This window comes from Musca domestica, unplaced genomic scaffold, assembly GCF_030504385.1.
Source record: "Musca domestica strain aabys unplaced genomic scaffold, Musca_domestica.polishedcontigs.V.1.1 16, whole genome shotgun sequence".
Classification (NCBI taxonomy): Eukaryota; Metazoa; Arthropoda; class Insecta; order Diptera; family Muscidae; genus Musca; species Musca domestica.
In genome coordinates this window covers 16,016,661-16,042,977 of record NW_026712219.1, presented here as the reverse complement: position 1 = coordinate 16,042,977, position 26,317 = coordinate 16,016,661, and the positions used below count along the sequence as shown (strand labels likewise).

Sequence of the window (26,317 nt, the reverse complement as noted above, 5' to 3'; positions counted from 1 at the left end):
AAAGGTCTTCTACATCACTCGAAGTTCTCTTTTGGACAGAAGTCCTACGGGATGAGATGAAAAAACTGCAACCAACTTCAGACGTTGGCCAGCAGTTTGTAAACAAACCAAATGATCGTGTTTACTTGCCAAAGAGGTCAGCTGAAAACGTGCACCTTCGGTTGGCCACCAGAACTCAAGCGCCGACCATGATGATGGTGTGGGCCGCCATGACAGCCGATGGTCACTCTCAGCTCGTATTAATCGACCGTGGTATCAGAATAAATGCCGAATATTATCGCGAAAATATTCTGGAGGGTGTATTAAAACCTTGGGCACGCAAACATTTTGGCCGCAGACCTTGGACATTCCAACAGGACTCAGTACCATCGCACTCAGCACGCGCCACCCATGAATGATTACAAAATGAAGTTCCTCGCTTCCTTTCCAGCACACAATGGCCAACAAAATCTCCGAATACCAATCCGTTGCACTATTGTATCTAGAGTATTTTGGAAATCAAGGCTGGCACTAAAAAATACCAATGTGTCGATCACCTCAAGGAAGCACTTCGCCGGGAATGGGCCAAAATACCGCAGAGCAGTTTTTTATCTCACCCTGTATTCGGGCAGTTTTTTTTTATCTCATCCTGTATAGTTCTATATAAAAATGCTATCTTTGCAGATTTTTATATCCTATTCCATACTGTGGTCAGGGACGTATACTGAGGGGTTCTACAGCTTCTTTACCGAGTATCTAGAGCGGTGAGCAGTGTATTCCCGCTACATTCTATAGATCTAGGGGTGTACACTCAAGATTTTGTTAATTACAAACTCTGGTATTGTTTTGAAATTTTGAATGTCCGATCTTTGAGGGTTCGTATGTTGTTTTGTATCGCTTTATTTATCAAACAATATTTATTTTTTCATATCGCCATAAATTCTAAGAATTTTCATAAGATATTTACAAGAAAAACAACCGATCATAACAACAATTTCTAATTGCATTGCTTCGCACGATAATTTTATTTGTGAAAATGTGATAAACATATTTATGTGAGTGTATTTGTGTGTAAATAAATCGATTCGAATTCATGTGTGGTCGGGGTGTAAATCGTAAACATATTTACATTCCTTAGCTTTTGTGATCGCTGTGTGACGCTGGCAACAGCGTCACTTGTTGTTTTTGGGTTACAAAACATTTCCGCGTATGGCTGGCTGGCAGGCTGGCTGGCTGGTTGGCGGACTGTCAGAAAAAGCCAAGTGTTGTTTTTGATTGGCCAGCGAATTGTGGGCTCGTCTACTTGTCTGATCGCACGTCTGGGGAGGAATATGGTTTTGGCTTTAGTAAAAAATGAAAACGTTGGCGGCGGCATAGACCGCCAGACATTTGTTGTTTTCGCATTTGCTGTTGTTGTTGTTATGATTATTGTACATTTAATGAACTTGTTTTTGTTTACGATATTCAGTGGCAATTTACCCTCCCACACACACACACCCAACACCCCTCGATTTGTTTGGTTTAAAAATTCAAGGTAACAGCTTTTTTGGGATGGAGGGCTTTTTACAGAGTTTGACACATTTAATCACATACACGTGCTTACAAACTTTGTCTTTGTCGAGTTAATAATATTAACATATTTAATTGTTTAATTTAATTCAAGAAATTTTTGGGCTATAAATAGAATGGGGGATATTTACAAATGGAATATCGTAAGATTTTTGATGGTTTCGTTGATCTGTATGGGACGCATATTATCAATGGAAATTAGATTCATTAGTCACACATATTTATAATCTAGGAAAAGTGCCTGCTACTGCCTCAGCGGAAGCTAACAATACGTATTTAAAATTGTTCCGATATTTGGAACTTATATTTATAATTAGAGACCAGACAAGACCTGCTCAAGTTCGAGCAGGACAACCCGTGGGTGTAGAAAAACAACTAGTACCAGAAGGTCAAAGGTTGGGCGTGGCCGACTACATGATACCATATACCACTTCGCGTCTTTATCAGAGCTCCCATAAAAAAAATTGATTTTAAGCATTTATGTGAAGTAGATAATACCGACTATGAACCAAATAACATTGCTGTATAGTGCATGGTATGACTTCGATGAGGATTATATTAAAAATATTTAATGGAGAAACAGATATACCGGACCGAGTTTTAGCGAATAGTAAAATTCGGTTGAATATGAAACAAGTAAAAAAACATTAAGTTCGGCCGGGCCAAACTTTTAATACCCTCCACCTTAGGGTAAAAGAAACATTAGAAGAAATGTGGCAAAAACCATTAAAATGCCGAATATCGGGAGGTACCGTTATATGGGGGCTACACCAAAACGTGGACCTATAATTACAATGTTTCACCACACGGACCCATTATGACCCACAAATACCAATTTTTAGACAAATCAGTGAAAAAATGTGGCATCAAAATACCGAATATCGGGAGGTACCGTTATAATATGGGGGATATATCAAATCATGGACCCATCCATGCAATGTTTCGCCACAGAAGCTGGAAGCCAATTTTCAGACAAATCCGTGAAAAAAGGTTGCAAAAATCATCAAATTACCGAATATCGGGAGGTACCGTTATATGGGGGGCTATACCAAAACGTGGACCTATAATTAAAATGTTTCGCCACATGAACTAGGACCCATTATGACCCACAAATACCAATTTTTAGACAAATCCGTGAAAAAATGTGGCAAAAAAACTAAAATACCGAATATCGGGAGGTACCTTTATATGGGGACTATACCACAACGTGGACCTATACATGCAATATTTTGCCACACGCTCAGGGACCCGTTATGAACTACAAATACCAATTTCCAGACAAATCCGTGAAAAAATGTGGCATAAGTCATCAAAATACCGAATATCGGGAGGTACCGTTATATGGGGGCTATACCAGAACGTGGACCGATATATCTCATTTTCAATACCAACCATCCTAGACACAATGCAAATAGCTCTGCTAAATTTTGGCGCTCTACGTCAAATAATGTGGGCTGTATGTGATTTCAACAGACAGACAGACGGACATCGTTAAATCGACTTAGAATTTTATGCTGATTATGAATATATATACTTTATGGGGTCTACGACGAATATTTAAGGATGTTACAAACGGAATGACAAAGTTAATATACCCTCCTTTCCAAGGTGGAGGTTATAAAAATCTATTCGATTTGGGCTGATATTACATATATGGTAAGCAATAACCATAAAATCGGATGGTACAAAAAAACCTGAAATCGGATAATGATATATATGGGAGCTAGATCTAAATCTGAGCCGATCTTGACAAAAAGTTGCAAATATTTATTTCTGAGATGTATCTGATATCTGGTACCAAATATCATTCTTGTGGAGTGCATATTATGCATGTGAGGGACTTAAAACCCTAAATCGTTTGATCCGATATATATGGGAGCTATAACTATTTCAAAACCGATTTTCTTCAAATTTGATGTACTTAGGTCATTTGGAGCGATATTGGCCATTTGGAGTACAATTAACCCGAAATCGGTTGAGGATATATATGGGAGCTATATCTAAATTAGGACTGATTCTCCACAATTTCAATAGGGTTCGCCCTTGGGCCGAACAAATATATTTTGGAAAATTTCATCTCAATCGGATAATAAATGTGATCTGCGACCGACAGATATGCATAAATCGACTCTGATTCTATGAATACCCTCAAAAGTAACTATGGGTCTATCTCTATGAGCAAAATCTACTCATTCGATGTTACTCGAATAAGAGAGAGAATGCTTGAATGTAAGAGTGAGGGAAAAATTCGCTCAAAATTCTATTGATGAAGAGTACTTTTTACTTTTTGTCATACTGTGGGTGTATGTGCTACAAAGGAAACAAATACATTGAAGAAAATTGCAAACCAGTCCAATAATTCTGCTGTTACACACAAGCATACCTAAATCAGCAAACAAAATATTTTTTTCCACTCGATTTCACTCTTAGAGTAGACTCTTATCATATTTCGAGTGTTTGGCCTCCCACTCTAATGTTTCAAACAGGAGTAAGAGGGAAATCCTTCCGCAAAAAATAAAAGAGTGGAAAGTAAATTTCGTATAAAACTTATACTCTTGCAGCACTGCAGCTCGCAATCAAGCTACACTCTCGAGCCAAAACGAGCAAATCTGTGCTCTTGTTTACACACCATCTTTTTGGAAATGCAAATATCGACCATTCTATGCAAGCCATTACTTCTGGTACCTTAAAATCTAAAATTCCGACATTGAAATCTTGGAAAATTTTGCTATTTTTTTGAACTTAGAACTTAAGTACAAATTTCGGAAAGTGACAGCTCTGACTGATCCCTCCAAAATAATGCTGTACAAAATTCTTTCGTGAGCGCTCCAGCATTTAAATGTGAATAAATTTTTTGTGTCTCGTACCATCGCTCGTTACCCTGATAATGGTAGCGTAGCCCGACGCCAGGGAAGTGGACGGAAGAAAAACGCAACATCAGCAGAAATGGTTCGAAAAGTAAAGAAGCGACATGATCGAAAACCGCGTCGCAGTGGCCGAAAAATGGCTCGTGAGCTGAATATATCGCAATATTCCATTCGGCAGATATTGAAAAATAAGCTCGGGCTAAAGCCATTGAAATTCCAAAAAGGGCAAGAACTTACCCCGCAACTGAAAGAAAATAGACTAAAAAGAGCTAAAGAGTTGCTTCGCTTGGTCGAAAGTGGTGAACTGCCGAATTTGGTTTTCTCCGCTTCGATCAGAAAACATTCGTTGTCCAGAAGTTTGTAAATGACAAACAAAATGATCGTGTTTACTTACCAAAGAGGTCAGCTGAAAATGTGCACCTACGGTATTAATCGACCGTGGCATCAGAATAAATGTCGAATATTATTGCGAAAATATTCTGGAGGTTGTATTAAGGCCTTGGACACGCAAACATTTTGGCCGCAGACCTTGGACATTCCAACAAGACTCAGCACCATCGTATTCAGCACGCGGCACCCAAGAATGGTTACAAAATGAGGTTCCTCGCTTCATTTTCAGCGCACAATGGCCACCAAAATCTCCGGATACTAATCTGTTGGACTATTGCGTCTGGAATCTTTTGGGAAATCAAGCTGGGCACTAAAAAATACCAATGTGTCGATCACCTCAAGCAAGCTCTTCGCCGGGAATGGGCCAAAATACCGCAGAGCAACATTCGGGCAGCGTGTGACGGTTTCATTTGTCGTTTGAAGGCCATAATTCTTGCCAAAGGTGACCAATTCGAACAAATCTAAACTTATTCTAAAATTTTATGCTATATCCGTCATTTTTTGCTTTCATTCAATAAAATTAAAAATAAAATTTAAAAAAATTATGGCGTTTGACTTTTTTGCAGTTTTTTATCGCACCCTGAATAGAAATGGATTCTAAGTTTTGAGTTACTCTTGATTTTTTTTATTCCAGAATTATGTCTCTGATGCTGAAAATTGTTCTTATGACTGATGGTTCCATTCAATAATTTTCTCGAAAATCGAAATAATGACTGATGAACCCTCGTGATCCTTCAGAATAATAGTAATTACAAATCTGCATCTAAAAGACTTGTTTAAGATCTTCAGATTTCCACTTGGTTGTGGCATTGTAACCTTCTGCACTGAACCTCTTCTTGGAAACCTGATTTATAAGATTTCTTCGAACGTCACCCCACCACTTGGCTATAGCCTTCATATTCGTTTTCTTCTTGCCATTGTCTATTCATGTTGATGGCTGGTTACTTGAAGTTATTATTTTTGTATTTATTATTTTTGTGTGCAGTTTATTTATTTAGTATTGTTGTTGTTGTTTTTGTTAGTTGAAGTTTTGTTTAACTTTAAGATCAGGCGATTTACTTGGTTGGAGCAATGGAACGGTGGGTTATTCATACGTGGTGTACTTGATTTTTTTTACTTTCAATGATTGGTGGTAAAGTAACAACAATAACATCAGCAACAGTACTGAAACCAGCTGAGCCGTTTTTTTTTTTTTTTTTTTTGTTCACAGGTTTTCAGTTTGCACAGATCACTTGCAAGTTAGGTATACAGGTTTGGTTTCGCATTTTTATCTTCTATGACATACTTTTATTTTCTATGGACGCCAAGTAACTGTTAGTTGTTAGATGGATGTTGTTTTGCCTGTATTTGGGATTTAAAAATTGAGTAATAATTTTGAAACCCAAAAACGATACACACGATTGTGGGAAAACAGACAGTCTGTAAATGAAACTTTGATTGGGCATTATTACGGCATAAAATTCAACGATTAGAGCTTTGATTCTCAAAAAAAAGTACAGGAATCACAGATATTGCTCCAATTGTCTTACAAAACAGATATTTCAATTTCCAATTATGGTTATATTTTGAAAATCCTTTGCTCTGATTGTCCTTGGAAAAAGTTTTCGAAATACGCTATCGCGTTTTCGACTCTAAGGTGCTTGAAAAAAACTATACTTGATAAATCCACGACTATGACCCTGATAGTCCTTTTTTAAAAAAATCCACAATTATCCTTTTTTAAAAATCCTTTGAAATATCATTCCAAAAAAATGCTGATTATGGCTTTGATAAATAATCACGATTTTAGCTTCAATTGTCCTAGTGAAATTATTCGAAAAATATCCATCAAAGATCAACAATTATGGCCCTGATTATCCTCGAAAAGACCTTCTAAAAATATTCTTTAAAAACATGCAATTGTAGTTCTGCTAGTGTCTAATAAAAATTCTTTTTCTTTAAAAATCCACGACTATGGCAACGATGGCCCTTTCAAGGAATTTTTAAAAAAAAACCACGACTATGGCAACGATAGTCCTTAAAAAAAAAATTATTTAAAAAATCCACGATTATGGCCACAATTTAAAAAATTCTTTAAAAAATCCACGACTACGGCAACGAACGGCCTTTCACAAAAATTCTTTAAAAATCCACGATTATGGGAACTTTCGAAAAATTCTTTAAAAATCCACGATTATGGCAACTTTCAAAAAATTCTTTAAAAATCCACGATTATGGCAACTTTCAAAAAATTCTTTAAAAATTCACGATTACGGCAACGATCGGTCTTTCAAAAAATTGTTTATAAATCCACGATTATGGCAACTTTCAAAAAATTCTTTAAAAATCCACGATTATGGCAACTTTCATAAAATTCTTTAAAAATCCACCATTATGGCAACTTTCAAAAAATTCTTTAAAAATCCACGATTATGGCAACTTTCAAAAAATTCTTTAAAAATCCACGATTACGGCAACGATCGGTCTTTCAAAAAATTGTTTATAAATCCACGATTATGGCAACTTTCAAAAAATTCTTTAAAAATCCACGATTATGGCAACTTTCAAAAAATTCTTTAAAAATCCACCATTATGGCAACTTTCAAAAAATTCTTTAAAAATCCACGATTATGGCAACTTTCAAAAAATTCTTTAAAAATCCACGATTACGGCAACGATCGGTCTTTCAAAAAATTGTTTATAAATCCACGATTATGGCAACTTTCAAAAAATTCTTTAAAAATCCACGATTATGGCAACTTTCAAAAAATTCTTTAAAAATCCACCATTATGGCAACTTTCAAAAAATTCTTTAAAAATCCACGATTATGGCAACTTTCAAAAAATTCTTTAAAAATCCACCATTATGGCAACTTTCAAAAAATTCTTTAAAAATCCACGATTATGGCAACTTTCAAAAAGTTTTTTAAAAATCCACGATTATGGCAACTTTCGAAAAATTCTTTAAAAATCCACGATTACGGCAACGATCGGTCTTTCAAAAAATTGTTTATAAATCCACGATTATGGCAACTTTCAAAAAATTCTTAAAAAATCCAAGATTATGGCCTTCTAAAAACATTTTTTCATAATACGCAATTGTGGTTCTGCTAGTCCCTAAAAATATTCTCAAAAATCAGCGGTTGTGGCTTGGATAATCCTTAGAAATTTTTATTTAAAAATCCACGACCATAGTTGTTTTGCTTTGATAGTCCTTCGAAAATATCCACGATTCTGTCACTGGTAATCCTTTGAAAGATTTCTTAAAAAAATCACGTTTATGGTTATGAAAGTTCCTTTAAAAGTATATTCTTTAAAAATGCACAAAATTTGGCGGAAGGGAGGGGGGTCGGTTAATCCTTCAAAAATGCCCCTGCCATTTATGAAAATGGTCCTATAAAAGAGGCTTCAAAAATATTCTTAAAAATCCAGGATTATTGGCTAAAATTCCGTCCATTTTTTTTGTTTTTATCAGAATCGAGGTTTGGATTTCTCTCAAAAAATATTTAAAAATCCACTTTAAGTTCTCTGATTGTCCTTGGAAATTCCTTCAAAACTTGTTCTTAAAAAATCCTGAATAATTCTCTAAAAGAGACTCCAATAAATAGCACAGATTTTTTTCCAAAAAAGAAACAAATTCAAATCAAATAGCCTCAAAATCACACATCATCACCGAACATGATTAACATTCTGTCCGTTGACTTTTGCAAAAAAACGGAATGAATTAATGAAATTTCTTCTAATAAAATTCCATTGTTTATAAATCAATTTCAAAAAAAAAAAAACAACAGAAACACGTTTTTTTCCCGTGTTACCCAATCGAAGCGGTGTTCCTCCCATTTGTGTGTATGTGTGCGCGTTGAACCCACAAATGCCGCACGTGTTTTATTTTCTAACGATGATTTTGTTGTTGTTCGATTATTTTATTTATTAATTTATTTATATTAAATAATCAGCTGATTTTCGATCAACGTCACAGACCTTGGGGGCATCACAGAACTCTGAACTAAATTTAAACTTTTGTTGTTGTTTATTAATCAGCTACTTTACTCTATCCCCAGTATGTGCTAATAAACATAAGAGCGAAAAATTGCCTTTAGAATCCAAAAGAATTTGTTGAAAAAAAAAAAATAAAATAAATTCAATTTATAAACAAGGTCAAATTTGCTTACTATCGCCATAATAACATAGTCATTCATCTATTGTGAATGTGTGTGTGTGTGTGAGTTTTTGTACGAAACCCAAATCATATCGCGTGAGCATTTTCTTATCTACAATGCAAAAATTGATCATCTGTTCTGGGCCATTGGTCAGTGGACTTATATAAAAGGGTGATAGGGTTCAAAATTATTTAATTGTTATAAGACCTTTAATCTTATTTTGTCATATTTAAGCCCTTCTTTAAAAATCAACGATTATGGCAACGAAAGTCCTTTAAAAAAATTCATAAAAAATCCACGATTACGGCAACGATACAATTCTTTAAAAATCCACGATTATGGCAACGATACAATTCTTTAAAAATCCACGATTATGACAATACAGTCCTTCCAAAAGAATCCTTTGAAAAAACCTCGATTATGGCAACGACAGATCTCTCAAAAAATTCTTTAAAAAATCCACGACTATGGTCACGATAGTTCTTTTAAAAAATTATTTCAAAAATTCAAGATTATGACAACGATAGTCCCTTCAAAAAAACTCTTAAAAAATCCACGATTATGGCAACGATAATCCTTTCCAAATCCACGATTATGGCAACGAAAATATTCCTTAAAAATCCAGGTTTATGGCAACATAGTCCTTTCAAAAATTCTTTAAAAATCCACGATTATGGCAACTATAGTCATTTAAAAAATTCTTTAAAAGTCCTCTAAAAAAATTCTTTAAAAAATCCACGGTTACGGCAACGATAGTCCTTTCAAAACAATCTTTAAAAAAATCACGATTATGGCAACGATAGTCCTTTAATACATTCTTTAAAAGTCCACGATTGTGGCAAACAATTTCTTAAAAAATTGCAGATTATGACAACGATAGCCCATTTTGAAAATTCATGAAAATCCACGATTATGGCAACGATGGTCTTTTCAAAAAATTCTTAAAAATCAGCGATAGTCCTTTAAAAAAATCTTAAAAAATCGCAGATTAGGGCATCGATAGTCCTTTCAAAAAATTATTTAAAAATCCAAAATTATGGCAACGATATCCCTTTCGAAAATTATTTAAAAATCCACGATTATGGCAACGATAGTCCTTTTAAAAAATTCATGAAAATCCACGATTATGGCAATGATAGTCTTTTCAAAAAATTCTTAAAAAATCAGCGATTATGGCAGCGATGGTCCTTTCAAAAAATTCTTTTAAAAACGCATGATTATGGTAACGGTAGTTTTTTCAAAAAATTCTTTAAAAATCCACGATTATGGCAACGATAGTCCTTTCAAAAAATTCTTTAAAAATTCAAGATTATGGCAACAATAGCCCTGTCAAAAAATTCTTAAAAAATCCACGATTATGACAACGATAGTGCTTTCCAACAATTCTTTAAAAATCCAAGATTTTAGCAACGATAGTCCTTTCAAAAAATTCATAAAAAATTCGCGAATATCCTTAATAGTCTTTTAAATAATCCATTGAAGCTGAAAAACAGTTATTTAAAAATTATGGCTTGAGAATCCTTAACATTTTCTTTTTTTAAATCGACAATCATAACATAGTCCTTAAAATAGAAGTTATGAAAGTCCTCAAAAAATTCAATAAAAAGCCCTGGACAATAACTCTCGAAGGGAGTTTCCGATTTGATCCAAACTTGGTACATCGTAATATTCTCTCAAACTTAGATCGAGTTCGGAGATGGGCAATATCGGTCCATTCCTTCTGGTATCTCCCCCACAAAAGGTCGAAATTCTCCAAAAATTTTACTACACACAAAGGGAAAGGATAATCCTATTTGGATCCAAGTTTGCAAATCCTAATATTTGCATTAGTGCTAGGTCAGGTTCTAGAAGTGACAATATCGGAACCTCCCCCCAAAAAGTGTCAACTTTTTGAATAATTACAACTCGTATAAAATGTGATGTAACAGTCCGATTGTATTCAAATTTTACACATCTCAATAATTTTATTAAAATGGTACCTCCCCCAAAAAAGTTCGAAATTTTCAAAAAATATTTTTTGCACAGAAAGATAATCCAATTTTGCTCCAACTTTGCAAATCCTAATATTTCTATCAGCGCTACGTCAGTGCGAAAATGGGCAATATCGGTCCACTCCAACAAGTACCTCTCCCACAAAGAGACAAAATTTTGAATAATTACAACTTTTATAAAATTTGATTTAAGAGTCCGATTGTCTTCAATTTTCACACATCGCAATAATTTTATTAATCCAAGGTCTGGTGTGAAGTCCACTCCCTCTGGTACCTCCCTCACAATGGCTCAAACTTTTGAATAGCCATGAAGAATCCGATTCCTTTGAAATTTCATACATCCCAATACCTCTATTTCAGCAAGATATGGTATGAAGACAGCAGATAGAAGGGTTAAATTTTTGAATAAATATAACGTTTATAAAATTTTAGGTAAGAGTCTGATTATCTTCCAATTTCGCGCATTTCAATATTTCCACTAACGCAAGGCCTGGTATGAATAACGGATTGAACGGACCACTCCTTCTAGTACCTCCCCACAAAAGTTCAAAATTTGGAACAACCCTTCGCACTCGGCACATCCCAATATTTGTGTTGTGAAGATGGACAATATCGGACCACTCCTTCTGGTACCTCCCCCACCAACGGTAACTTTTCGAAATATTAAGTTATATCTAATTTAAAGTGAGGCAAGTAGTCAATATAAAATCCAAATCTGATATGTTTTAATATTTTAATCAGACTTATGTCAGATACGAAATGGAAAATATTGGTCCACTCCAAGTCAAAATAAATTCAAATAGCCGAACATTGGCTGGGGGTATAAACACAGCTGTCGGAAATACCGACTGATTTCATTAAACTTGTTTTTGAAACATTTTCTCACAACTCTCACTGGTGTTTACTTTTGAGAAATTAAATTAAGAATTATTATTTTCAAGAACTATTAGAGTCACAATTTTTACAAATTTCTCAGAATTCTTTTGTTTTAGATTTTTTTGTACTATATTTAATTTTTTATGTTTTAGAATATTTTGGAAGCCATGTGGTTTGGATTGGTTTAAGGATAACATCTCAAGAATATGTTTTCTAAGAAATAAGTCCCACAATTTTTAGTTTTTGAAAATAGTTTTAAAGAGGGCTGATAATCATGGATTTTTTAGATTATTTTTTCACGAACTTTCATGGGCCTATAAGAATATTCTTTTGAAATATTCCCAAAAATCCAAAACTATTCGGAAAACATTCGTTTATCTCCCCCCCATTTCGTATGTCCCCAAAATCCTCCACCCACTTTAAAATGGGGACAACACGCGTTTGACACACATTCCCACACATAGAATTGCTTTCGAGTCCAAATAGTAGAAGGTGTTGTTGGTTTCGGTTTGCGAGTTTTTTTTTGTTTTGAAAACTTAGAACGCAATTTATTTTGCATATGTATTTGTTAGTTTATTTCATTGTCGTCGTATTTGCCTCATTTATTGTTGCTATTTTACTGTTTAGTTTTGCCGCTCAACGCGGAAGAATTTATGTTGGGTGCCGGCGCACCGACCGGCTAACTAGGGGGGCTTGATCATTGAGTTTTTGTTGTTGGTGTTTTTCTAGTGTTGCTGGCAATATCAAATTAGCATTTCATATTATTTTATTTTATGTTTTTTTTTTTTTTAATTTTTTATGAGTACTTAGTAAAGCTAATGTTGAACGATATTATATTGTAGATCGTTCAATGGGAGATCGGAGAGGAAGAAAGAATACTTAATTGCAAAAGTAATTTGAATATTGCGTATAAAGTGCGAAAATAAAGAAAGCGGCTTATCAGATGCCGCATCAAGGTCATTGGACATTTTATATGAGCCTTCAGAAATTATCCAAGGTCTGGTTTTTAGAAACGAATTTTTATAGTGGGGCTGTAGCTATATCTAATGAATATTTGTTGAGGCAGTTATTTTATAATTTTTATTGATTTTTCCTTAAGATAGGAGTTCACATGCTACAATAAGGAGGTAGGAGGGAGCTCATACATTTCAAAATTTTAAATTTTCCAATAAAAATAAACGTGGGAATACATAAAGCGTTTATCTGGCTGGCTTAAGTCGTCGGCTGGCTTCTTCGGAAATGAACAAAGGAGCCTAGGGCCAAAATCGAATTAAGTCAACCTAAAACTCCTTTGTTCATCTACGAAGAAGCCAGCCAAATATGCGATTTATGTATTTCCACCCTAAGATTCGAACCAGTTAAGTGTACAGGGTGAGATAAAAAAACTGCAACAAAGTCAAACGCTATAATTTTGACATTTTGTTTTTTTTTTTTTAATTTTTTTGAGTGAAAGCATGAAATTCTAGAACAAGTTTAGATTTATTCGAACTGGTCACCTTTGACACGACGGCCAACGAAACCGTCACACGCTGCCCGAATGTTGGTCTGTGGTATTTTGGACCATTGAGGTGTCGACACTTTGATATTTTTCAGTGCCAACCTTGCTTTCCAAAATACTCCAGACACAATAGTCAAACGAAGACCATTGTGCATATTTTCCAAAGCGAAGAACCTCATTTTGGAACCATTCTTGGGTGGCGCGTGCTGAGTGCGATGGTCCTGAGTCCTATTGGAATGTCCAAGGTCTGCGGCCAAAATGTTTGCGTGCCCAAGGCTTTAATACACCCTCCAGAATATTTTCGCGATAATATTCGGCATTTATTCTGATGCCATGGTCGATTAATACAAGCGGAGAGCGATCATTGGCTGTTATAGCGGCCCACACCATTACCATGGCCGGCCGGCGCTTGAGTTCTGGTAGCCAACCAAAGGTGCACAATTTCAGCTGACCTCTTTGGCAAGTAAACAGGATCGATCATATTGTTTGTTTACAAACTGCTGGACAACGAATTTTATCTCATCGGAGCGGAGAAACCCAAATTCGGCAGTTCACCACTTTCGGCAAACGGAGGAACTCTTTAGTTCCTTTGAGTCGATTTTCTTTCCAATGGCTTTACCCCGAGCTTATTTTTCAATATTTGCGGAATGGAATATTGTGATATGTTCAGCTAACGAGCCATTTTTCGGCCACTGCAACGGGGGTTCCCATCAAGTCGCTTCTTTAATTTTCGAACCATTTCTGCTGATGTTGCTGTTTTCTTCCGTCTACTTCCTTGAGGTCGGGCTACGCTACCAGTAGTATCACGGTAACGAGCGATGATACGAGACACAAAAGATTTATTCGCATTTAGTGCTCTGGAGTGCTCTAACGATAGCCACCTGTGGTTTTCGAGAAAATATAAAGAAATCACACTATCACGCCTGAATTCCATCACGAATAACTTTTTCTGGAAAATTCTCATGGAAAATGCTTTTGTACGCTTGTAAACAATATAATGAGCTGTCACTGGAATAATTTTAACAGCTGTCGGGCGAGTGGCTTAGAAATGACAGCAGTCTGAAGTTGATTGTAGTTTTTTCATCTCACCCTGTATAAGAGTCTTCAGAATTTACCCTAGGTCTGAATATGTGATAAAGAAATTATATCTAAATAATAATGGTTGAGGCACTTATTTTATAATTTTTATTGATTTTTCCCTGAGATATTTAAAGATTTTAAATTTTCCAATAAAAATAAATTTCAAACGGGTCAAGTTTCCGAATAATATCTGCATATTAAGTTTCCTTCGAAATTTATATGTGTTTTTGCATTTTTTTCACATTTCTTCCACTCATTCGTATATTCCAGTTTATTTCTGCGTAGTTCCTATTCTTGCTCTTTCCTTTCTATTTCTCAAAGTAATTTCCATAAATTAAATGTTAGCACTTGAATTTGTTTAAGAATTTGCTTCGTTGTTCTCTTTTGCATGTATTGGTGTGGTATCTGCTCAAACTATTTTTGCGTAGCTTTTTTGCGTATTTAGTTTAGGAGTGTCAACAAACTATTTAATTAACCACCAGGGTCGTTATAATTTGCATAGATGTACATATAAATGTATATATAAGCTCGGGAAGGCAGCACAAGTTCAGTGACACGATTTTGTGGGAATATCAATGGTTTTTCAAAAAGGGGGCGGGGTCGATCACAGCAACATCTATAAAGACTATATAAAAACTGGTTGCTTCATAAAATATTCTTTAAATTTACATGATTAGGGGACGGATTGCTGCTTAGAAAAATATTCATAAAAACTTCACACCCCTGAATTAAAATTAAAAAAAAATCTGTTAAAAATCAAATTCTGGCTCTTGAAAAAATTTAAAAAAAAAAAACAAAAAATACTTTAAAAATGTAATGCAATGGGACTAAAGGTGAGAATACATAAAACGCTTTTTTGACTGGCTTAAGCCATGTTTTCTGACTTCTTCGTAGAGGAACAAAGGAATTTTAGGTTGACTTAGTTCGATTTTGGGCCTAGGCTCCTTTGTTCATTTCCGAAGAAGCTAACCGATGACTTAAGCGAGCCAAATAAGCGCTTTATGTATTCCCACCTTAACAGATTGCCCTTCCTAAAAAAATCACTGTAACGCCTCTTCAAATATATTATTAGTTTTTTTTTTAATATTTTTTCCAATGAATACTTCAAAAAATTTATAATATAATTATAATTATAATTTTTATTTAAAGATATCTTCAAACAATATTTTTTAAAATTATGTTTTTTCTTTTGGCTTCAAAAGGCTACCCCTTTAGGTGAGAATAAATAAATATCATTCTTGACTGTCTCAAGACATCGCCTGGCTTCTTTGAAAAAAAAAAACCCAAGGAGCATAGGGCCAAAATCGAACTAAGTCAACCTAAAATTCCTTTGTTTCTCTGCCAAGAAAAAAGCCGATGACTTAAGCCAGTCAAAAAAGCGATTTACATATTCTCACCTTTAGCCCCTTTTTAACAGGTTCAATGCTCGTCATTTTAACTTATTTTCACAAATATTTTAAAATAGTTTAAAAATCCGTTTTGAATTTTTTCCCGGTGTAAATTCTATTACAAAAGCAAAAATCAAAACAATATGAAATGATAAATAATTTTTATTGACATTTTCAGTTTTTCATTCAATTGTTTTGTTTCCATTCGGAGTTTTAAAAAAATTAAATTAAAAAAAAAAAAAATAACAATTCTTTATCAAAATTTACTTTTTCTGGATTTTCCAACAACAAATTCTCAAGTCATTGTAAATTTCGCTCTGAGGTAATTGAATTGTGTGATTTTATTACAAATATATTTGTTTATTTGAGTAGAATATTGAAAAAGAGAAAGAATATTTTCTTAAATGTCTTCTGAAGACATCCAGGCAACTAGAACACCTTAAGGTGTTCTATGGGCAACCAGAACACCCCAAGGAGGTCTATGGGCAACTAGAACACCTCATGGTATTCTGTGGGCATCTAGAATACCTCAAGATGTTCTATAAGAAACTAGAATACCTCAAGATGTTCTGTAGACATTCGAACACCCCATGGCGTTCTGTGGGCAACTAGAACACCTCAAGGTGTTCTATGAGCAACTATAACCACTCAAGCTGTTCTATGGGCGACTAGAACACCTCAAGCTGTTCTATGGGCGACTAGAACACCTCAAGGTGTTCTATAGACCGCTAGAACACCTCAAGGTGTTCTATGGGCAACTACAACACCTCAAGGTGTTCTATGGGCAACTAGAACATCTCAAGGTGTACTATGGGCATCTAGAACACCTCAAGGTGTTCTATGGGCAACTAGAACACTTCAAGGTGTTCTATGGGCAACTAGAACACCTCAAGGTGTTCTATGGGCAACTAGAACACCTCAAGGTGTTCTATGGGCAACTAGAACACCTCAAGGTGTTCTCTGGTCGATAGAACACCTCAAGGTGTTCTCTGGTCGATAGAACACCTCAAGGTGTTCTCTGGTCGATAGAACACCTCAAGGTGTTCTCTGGTCGATAGAACACCTCAAGGTGTTCTCTGGTCGATAGAACACCTCAAGGTGTTCTCTGGTCGATAGAACACCTCAAGGTGTTCTCTGGTCGATAGAACACCTCAAGGTGTTCTCTGGTCGATAGAACACCTCAAGGTGTTCTCTGGTCAATCGAACACCTCAAGGTTTTCTCTAGTCAATCGAACACCTCAAGATGTTCTCTGGTCGATAGAACACCTCAAGGTGTTCTCTGGTCAATAGAACACCTCAAGGTGTTCTCTGGTCGATAGAACAACTCAAGATGTTCTCTGGTCAATAGAACAACTCAAGATGTTCTCTGGTCAATAGAACACCTCAAGGTGTTCTCTGGTCAATGGAACACCTCAAGGTGTTCTCTGGTCAATGGAACACCTCAAGGTGTTCTCTGGTCAATGGAACACCTCAAGGTGTTCTCTGGTCAATGGAACACCTCAAGGTGTTCTCTGGTCAATGGAACACCTCAAGGTGTTCTCTGGTCAATGGAACACCTCAAGGTGTTCTCTGGTCAATAGAACACCTCAAGGTGTTCTCTGGTCAATGGAACACCTCAAGTTGAGTTGTTGACAAGGTGTTCTATGGGCATTTGATCACCTCAAGGTGTTCTATGGGCATCTAAACACCTTAAGGTGTTCTATGGGCTTCTAGAACACCTTGAGGTGTTCCAAGAGCATCTAGAACATCTCAAGATGTTCTATGGGCATCTAGAACACCTCAAGGTGTTCTATAGGAATAAAGAGCACCTTGAGGTGTTCGGATAGAGCACCATGTTTCTTTCGGACAACACAATAGACATTTTATATTTGTTGAATGTTGTATCTTAACTTTCCCATTACTCCCAATACAATTCAATTAGGAAATTCAATAGTATGCTGGCTTTATGCGATAACTTACCATGTGCCTCCCTCTCCACGGCATATCACTTCTGTTAATTGACAACATAATTGCCGAGTGTTTTGAATAGAATTTAAATAAAAAAATTTAGGGCAACACCACCACCAGCAGTCTGTTCTAATAATAGACCACCACAAGTTCCCCTGTGGACCAAAAATAGATGAAAATGCTGAAGAAAAACTTTTAAGTGTTCATTTCCATAATGCGGGATGCACATGGAGTAGATAAAAAAAAATGTTGTAATAGAAGAAAGCACATGTTGCTCTTCCCTCCAAAAATTCTATCTATCTTCTCCTGCTTCTGCTTCAGTTTGCCACCGACGTTGCAAGTAAACGGACCAAGACAACATATTTTCCAGTGTGGTGTTTTAGGAAGATAGAATTAAAAGAAATTATTGAAACCTCACCGTTTTGTGGTGACATTCATTGGTGTTTTTTTATTTGTGGAATCAATTGCCTGCTCCAGTGTTCTTATCATTCCAAATAAATATAAAAAAATACAAATGTTTGGTTATCGGCCAATCGTCGTTGCCCTTATCTTTCTCGTTTCGGTCTTCAACTCTTACTCCGCTTCAGTATTGAACGGTCGCCCTCATATTTCTAGCTGATGGAAGTTTACACCTCTTGGAGTATTGTTAATTTTTTTTTATTTCTTTCTTGATTTTTATTTGAAAACAAACCCCAGAATCTTATCGGAAATTGTGTTTTTTTTTGTGGAAAATATTTGTGTTGTTGGATAGATAGAGAGGGCCCTCTCACCACTCATTCGTTGTAGTTGTCGCCGTCTTTGTCATTGTCAGTGACGCCGTGTACGCGTTGGCTTAAAGATAAAAGAATAGAAAAATAGTTTCATTAATTTTTTTTTAATAATTTAACAAAAACAAATGCAAAACAACAAATAATAATTTAATCTGGTGAACAAAAGTAATACTCGAATAAAATACCCCTTCAAGAATTGAAAACAAATTCCAAAACAAAAAACATTTGAATGGTGTTGGTGCATAAAAAGCAGTGTAAATAATTTGTTTTTATACCAAAATAAAATATTCATGTGCATACATATAAACATTTTGTTTCATCGCATTATCAACTGTTGTTATTAACCACATTCTAACATAACCTCAACAATTTTTATCGGCCTGTTCTTTTATTACTTAAACTTCCTTTAGTTTTTTTCCTTTGCTTTGCAATTAATCATCAATCACTGCAAATAGTTTTTGACAAGCAATTTTGCTGATAGCTAAATTCAAAAAAAAAAATATTATTTAGTATTTACTAATTACAAATTCCGTAGAAAAAACTGAGAAGTTTTAAAGCGACGAAGTTTTTGAAACAACAAAAAATGCAATCAATGATGATAAATGTGAAACATGCAATATTAAGTGCAGTCAACTCTAGCTGCTCCTATTAACTCCTATTAAATATGGTCCCATGGTGGATGTGTCCGTCCGGGCCGAACTTTTATTACCCTCCACCTTTGGGTACAGAAAACATTTTTTACTACTTTAAATTACAAATACCAGCAAGACCGTTTGAACAATGATGTTAAACATTTAAAAAAATCATAAAGTAGTTGAGGCCATACCAAAACTCGAACCTCCATAGGCAATTTTATGCTTCAAGGATTGTTATCTACCAAATCTTCTTAGATACCAAATTTAAAACTGTTTCGTGGGTAAATGTGACTAGGATTATCCAAATACTGAATATCGGTGGGTATCGTTATATGTGAGCGACAGGAAAACGTGGACCTAAATATTCAATGTTCTGTCGCCGGAGCTAGAACCCATTCTGAACTACAAATACCAATTTTTAGACAAATTCTTGGAAAAATATGGCAAAAATCATCAAGGTACCATTATGTGGGTGATATAGCAAAACGTGAACCTATACAGAGAGTGAGATAAAAAAAAACTGCAACAAAGTCAAACGCCATACTTTTTACATTTTTTTAATTTAATTGAAATTGAAAGCAAAAAATTTCGGAAATAGTATCAAATTTAAGAATAAGTTGAGATTTGTTCGATTTGGTCACGAATTATGGTCTTCAAACGGCCAATGAAACCGTCACACGAACCAAATTCGGCAGATCACCACTTTCGGCCAAGCGAAGCAACTCTTTAGCTCTATTTTCTTTCCGTTGCGGTGTAAGTTCTTGCACTTTTTGGAATTTCAATGGCTTTACTCCGAGCTCATTTTTCAATATTTGCCGAATTGAATGTTGCGAAATCTTCAGTTACGAGCCTTTTTTCGGCCACTGCGACGCGGGTTTCGATCAAGTCGCTTCTTTACTTTTCGAACCATTTCTGCTGATGTTGCTGTTTTCTTCCGCACACTTTCTTGAAGTCGGGCTACGCTACCAGTATCACAGTAACCAGCGATGGTACGAGACACAAATATTTATTCACATTTAAATGCTGGAGTGCTCTAACGATAGCCACTTGTGGTCTTCCAGCCAAATATAAAGAAATCACACTATCACGCTTGAATTCCATCACGAATAACTTTTTTTCTGGAAAATTCTCCCCATAATGCTTTTATACGCTTGTAAACAATATAAAGGTCTGTCACTGGAATAATTAATTTAACAGCAGACGGACGAGTGGCTAAGTAATGACAGCAGCCTAAATTTGGTTGCAGTTTTTTCATCTCACTCTGTCAATGATAAATTAATATTTTAGGAATTTTAAGGAAAGCCATTTTGGTCATAAGTCATTTTAGGCAATGCTCAATTTAACTACTAATGAATATTTTAGTCTCTCCTAATACTTATCAGATTTCTAGCAGTGGCTATCTAACTCCGGATTTCAAAATTAAAATGTGTAAATATTACCACGCATAGATGGCGCTTATTACGCGTAATGCTCGGTGTGATTTTAGTCTGTATTTGACTATCAACCTTGCAGCTACATTCCATTTCAATAACTCGTATGGTTGCGCGCTTGATATACTTTCCAGTTTTAGCTCAGCAATTCAAAATTTGCGAATATATGGTGCACTTTTTCACCACATGTAAACTTCCTATACTAAACTTTTTAAAGTATTTATACAGCCGTGACTATCTGCAAAGAGGCTCCAATAATTTTTTAAATATGTTTCGTAACATTTAATTTAGAGCTTTGAAAATTTATAGAGAACTTTGGATTTCTTCAAGAATTATTGGTTTAAAAAAGTTCACTTTTTGGTGAAGGTCTCTCAAAAGGTATTCAGTATAGGTATATCTCCCATATTAAATTAGTTGGGACTTTGAGGATGGCTGTTTTTAAGGCCAATTTAGGAAATTATGAATAGTTTAGTCTCTCTTACTACCGATCTCACAGTACATTTGTATTTCAAGCACTCAATACTTTGATTGCAATTTAAAAAAAAAAACGTAACGCATGTTGTCATCACATGTAGATGGCGCTCGTTACATGTAATGATCGATTTCACGATTCAAGTTCATTTTAATCTCTCTGACCATGAATCTTGCAGTTCTTTTGCATTTCAATATCTCGGGAAGGTTGAACGATTGATATATCTTCCAGGTTTATATCAACAATCAAAAATTGTGCATATTTGTACCACATGTAGATAGCGCTCGTTACTCGTAATGCTCGGTTTGACGATTCAAGTTTTTTTATTCTACATAGCTCCCAATTTCAAATATTTGGAAGTTGGTAAACCCTACTTTGAAATTTAACAAACAACAATAGACATTTCCTCCACATGTAGATGGCGCTCGGAAAAACTTTTCGCTCTTATCTCTAAATGTCCCATCTTGAATATTTTATTCACATCATACAACTGATCTGGCTATATTTTTTTTATTTGAAGCAGTTAGGCTGTTTGTTGTTAGTATGGCTCCCAGTATGTCTCTGAAATTTAACAAATCACAATATATATTTCCACCGCACGTAGATGGCGTTCAAAACAAGTTCTTTTCCGTTAATTGTGATGTTCGATTTGACAATTCATGAAAGTTTTAGTCACACCTGGTAGCCGATCTGCCTATCATTTTGTATATTAAGCGTTCTGTGGGTTGGTCGTTTAGTATACCTTCCATTTTAAATATTTCGAATTATTATAGACACCTCTCTTCAATTTAATAAACTACTATAAATATTTTCATCACGTGTAGATGGCGCTCTAAAAATCGGCTAGTTATCTTTAAATATCTAATATGGCGAATCATTGTTACTTTAAACATATCTTACAAACAAACTGACTAAAATTTTGTATATGAAGCCCTTGGATGTCTGGTATAGCACCCAATTTCAGATATTTTGAAAGTTTTAGGAATTTCAAATATTTTGAAATTTCTAGAAATATTCTCCAATGTATTGTTCTCGCATTGGTTATAAAAAAAGTTATAGTAAAATTTTGATTTTATTTTCCTTAGAATTTTAATAAATATTTATTTTGAGAGAATGAAATATGAAATTCTCTCTGAGTTTGTTGAAAAGTACAGAGAAGGAAAACCAGTAAAAAAGTCGAAAACTAGATGGCGCACTACCAAAACAGTGAATTAGATGTTATTTATCATCTTTCATCCGTTAAATTTGTTGACTGAATTATTTTTTTAATTTGCTTACAATTTTTAGTTGTTTACGGGTATGGGAAAGTGTATTTAGTAGGATTTTTCGAACATTGTAGAAATTTTTTTTGATAATTCGGGTTGTGAATAGGTTGTAAGTTTCTTAAAAACCTCCTGAACATATTTTAATCTACCTCCAAGCATTGTTAACAAATTAACTAGACATTGTCATATAAAATTATATATCTAGACCTATAAATAGCTACTTGTGTATCTGTCTAACAAAAATATCAGCACTTCATTTCTGTAACCTCAAAATTACCACCAATCATCAAATCCCATTAACTAACCAAAAACAAAAAACTGAAATGGTGAAGGTAACTAAATCACAAATCCCCACAGAAAAATAACCAAAGCTCAGTCTTCAAACTCAAAACTAAATCCCAGAAATTTTCTTCATCTTTAAATAGATTGGAAACTTAAAGGAAATTTTAAAACCTGTCACGAAACTCATTATCGACTCAACTGAAAAAAAAAACACCCGCTCCCAAAAAAATTCAAAATGCCACTGTTTGCCAAGAAAGTTCCCAAACCCACAATACCAGCCGATTCCGTATTTCATGAGAACAACAATGGTCTGACGGCAAATGGAAAGGTACCACCCACACAGCAGCAGCAACTACAACAACAACAAAATGGCAACCATCAACAACGCCAATCGGCAGTCGAATCAAATGTTACAAAACCCCAATTAGTATTCCATTGCCAGTTGGCCCATGGCAGTCCCACGGGTTTGATAACAGGCTTTGCCAGTGTACGAGAGCTATACAAGAAAATTGCCGAATGCTATGACATACCAGCCGAGGAGATTCTCTTTTGTACCCTAAATTCTCACAAGGTGGACATGTCGAAATTGCTGGGCGGTCAAATTGGTTTGGACGACTTTATTTTCGCCCATCGAAAAGGACAGCCGAAAGAAATTGAAATTATCAAATCGGAGGATGCCTTGGGTCTGACCATAACCGATAATGGTGCCGGTTTTGCATTTATCAAACGTATCAAAGAGGGTTCCATCATTGATCGCATCGAACACATACTCGTTGGCGATCACATTGAGAAATTGAATGGCATCAGCATGGTGGGTAAGAGGCATTATGAAGTGGCTCGCCTGCTCAAAGAAATACCCACAGGATATGCTTTCACACTGCGTCTGGTTGAACCAATGCGTAGCGGTTTCCAGGGTATTGGACCAAGATCCCAGTCACGTATGCCCTCGGGACGTGGTGGCTATGGCAGTGGCAAGGAAACACTGCGTTTCAAGGCCAATGGCAATGTAGAGATTGAGGAGATATTCGATGATTCCACCCAAGCGGGTATTGAGGCCATAAATAATCTGCTCGAATCCTTTATGGGTATCAACGATGCTGAATTGGCGACACAAATCTGGGATTTGGGTGCCGACAAAACTAATTCCATGGATTTTGCCGAGGCCATTGACAACTCCGATTTGGAATCGTTTGGTTTTACCGATGACTTCATCATTGAACTGTGGGGTGCTATAACGGATGCCCGACGCAAGAAAAGTAATAAATAAGATGTGCCGCCGGCGAAGAGGAGTGGCGGAGATTGCGAAGGAGAAAAGAAAAATTTGTTGTTAATTTTTATAAATTAAAGAAAATATATATGATAATAATAATTTAGTAAATAAATAAAACATAATAATAATGATAATATAATTTGTTCAAAAAGTAAACTATTTGAAGGGGAAGGGGGGGAGATTTCTTGGAATTAGAAAAAAAATTGAGAAAAAGTTAAATACCTTTAAATTAATGATAATATAATTTGCTCAAAAAGTAAACTATTTGAAGGGGAAGGGGAGGGAATTTCTTGGAATTTGAAAGAGAATGACGAAAAAAAAAATAATATACCTTTAAATTATTGGGAGGGACTATTTCGCTGGCTGAATCAAAGATCAACAATTTTCCCAAAAGTGGCCATCTTGTGGTAAGGAAGTGTTTTTTTTTAAATTCCAAATTTGGCAGACTACAACATTTGGGCGCCATCTTGACTCAGATATCTGGGGAACGAAAAAGGCAGAGAATACTTTTAGGCGCATAAAAAAGTTAGTCATTTATTTCTCTGTTCCAGAATTTACAAGTTTTCCAATATTTTCGATATCACAAAAGGAAAAATCGCTTATGGTTGTAACATTTTTACATTCTTCTGGCTCTGGAACAGAGATATAACTGATACATCACAAACTCGCAGGCGAAATTAGTAAAACTATAAAATATTGTTAATAACGCCGTCTTAATATAGACAAGTGTTCCGACTGCCAAGAAGAAAATACTGAAGTCAAATTTGAAAATTTTGCTAATATTGCTTAGGAAGGCATGAAATATGGTCCGGGTTTCAAACTTAGTCCTGAAATGATATAATAATTGTAAAAGTTCTTAGGTAAATTATTTTAAAAAGCGCCATCTTGACGTAGGAGGGAACAAGAAAATAGTTGCTATAAAAATATAAATGGATAACCATACTTTAATGCGGATAAAAGATTTATGTGGTTTCTATCGGAAGGATTCCAAATTTAGTCCTAAAACGTTATAAAAATTCTAAAAGTTCCTTGTTAAAGTCCTTGCCAAACGCCATCTTGACGTAAATATTGAGGGAACGACGAATTAGCATATAAGTGGATGAGCATACGTTTAGGCGGATTAATGATAACGTTTTTTTTGTAACCAGGTGCAAAGAATGTTGGTCAAAATATAGGAGATAAAAGGGATAGCTTATCAACGCCCAGGCGAAATGGCTGACGCAAGTTACAAAATTTTTGATAATTTTGCGTACAAAGCAATGATATAAAGCTTGGGTTTTAAATGTGGTCATATAACGACAAGCGCCATCTATACGTAAATATTTAGCGAGAAAATTGTTGCCTGAAATATATAAGTTGAGCATATTCTTAGGAGGATAAAATAATTATGCGAAGCAATGAGATAAAGCTTGGGTTTCAAATGAAGTCATAAAACGGCAAGAGCCATCTGGACGCAAATATTTAAAGAGAAAATTATTTGCCTGAAATATATAAGTGGATGAGCATATTCTTAGGCGAATAAAAGAATTATGCGATTACTATTAAAGGATAAGGTTAGTTATTGGAGGGAAGATATGAGGTAAGGCCCAGGGTTTTAATTTTATTCTGAGATTGATGAAATATTCCAAAAGTTCCAAGCGGCGCCATCTTGATGTAGATAAGCGAATAAATGTTTGCCGTAGAGATATAAAAATGGATAAAATGTACGGTTATTCATAATTTACAGATCACGTCTTGTGTAGTTATGAAATATAGCCTGGAATTCAAATTTAAAGTTTTTAAATGCCGAAACGGTAATAAGCGCCATCTTAATGTAGATTTTGATCGAACAAGTAGTTGCCTGAATCGTATAAATGTATGACCATATTTTAGCGGTATATAAACAAACTGACTGAAACCTAACGTTTTTACCGCAGAATTTTTTTCTTTTTTTCGTAAAGAATTGGTAAGATTTTTCCCCCACAAAAGCTAATAGGAACAGGAGCGGTTGGCAAATAAATATTTCAGCAAACTTCATTTCACGGCTCGAACTAGATATTTAGCTCATTTGACAGAACTAGTTCATAGTTCACTGTTTTTTGAATCGCAATCGTTCACAGAGTTGCACTCTATTGCACACGCCGTAAAGGAGGAAAATGATTAAAGTGAACGTTCGTTTCGTTTCCACAATTTAAGTGAATGAAACGCTGAATTAGATTCGTAATCGTTAGATCGATCAGTGATCATAGTTTAGTGAACTAGAAAATTGCAGGACCTAGTTCATACGCTCTTTTGAATGAATCGTTCAATCGAACGATTTCGTTCTTGAACTATATAACTCTAGAGCAAATTATGAGTTAGAAGCACTGTCTTATGTCCATTGAATATTTTAAAGAAAATAATAATTATTTGGAGAGAGACTATGGCCATGATTGACAAATTCTAAATTTATGTAAAATTGTTGCAGGAATGAGATAAAGGCTAAAATTG

The 26,317-nt window shown here is 35.2% G+C and overlaps 1 protein-coding gene across 4 annotated transcripts in view; it reads left to right on the top strand.

The window, feature by feature from the left end:
* The window catches only part of LOC101889050 (PDZ domain-containing protein GIPC3), a 54,558-nt gene extending 30,571 nt beyond the window's left edge, over nucleotides 1–23,987 (top strand). The window contains exons 1-2 of one of the 4 annotated variants that reach the window (XM_020035245.2): nucleotides 15,978–16,099; nucleotides 22,722–23,987. In XM_020035245.2, the coding sequence (XP_019890804.1) occupies nucleotides 22,814–23,845 (1,032 nt within the window). In that variant the 5' untranslated portion in view covers nucleotides 15,978–16,099; nucleotides 22,722–22,813 and the 3' untranslated portion in view covers nucleotides 23,846–23,987. Of the gene's footprint in view, nucleotides 1–15,977; nucleotides 16,100–18,483; nucleotides 18,749–22,721 lie in introns of those variants that run through there. The other 3 variants (XM_059120175.1, XM_005179025.4, XM_059120174.1) reach the window with 3 other exon arrangements.
* The last annotated feature ends 2,330 nt before the right edge of the window (nucleotides 23,988–26,317 follow it).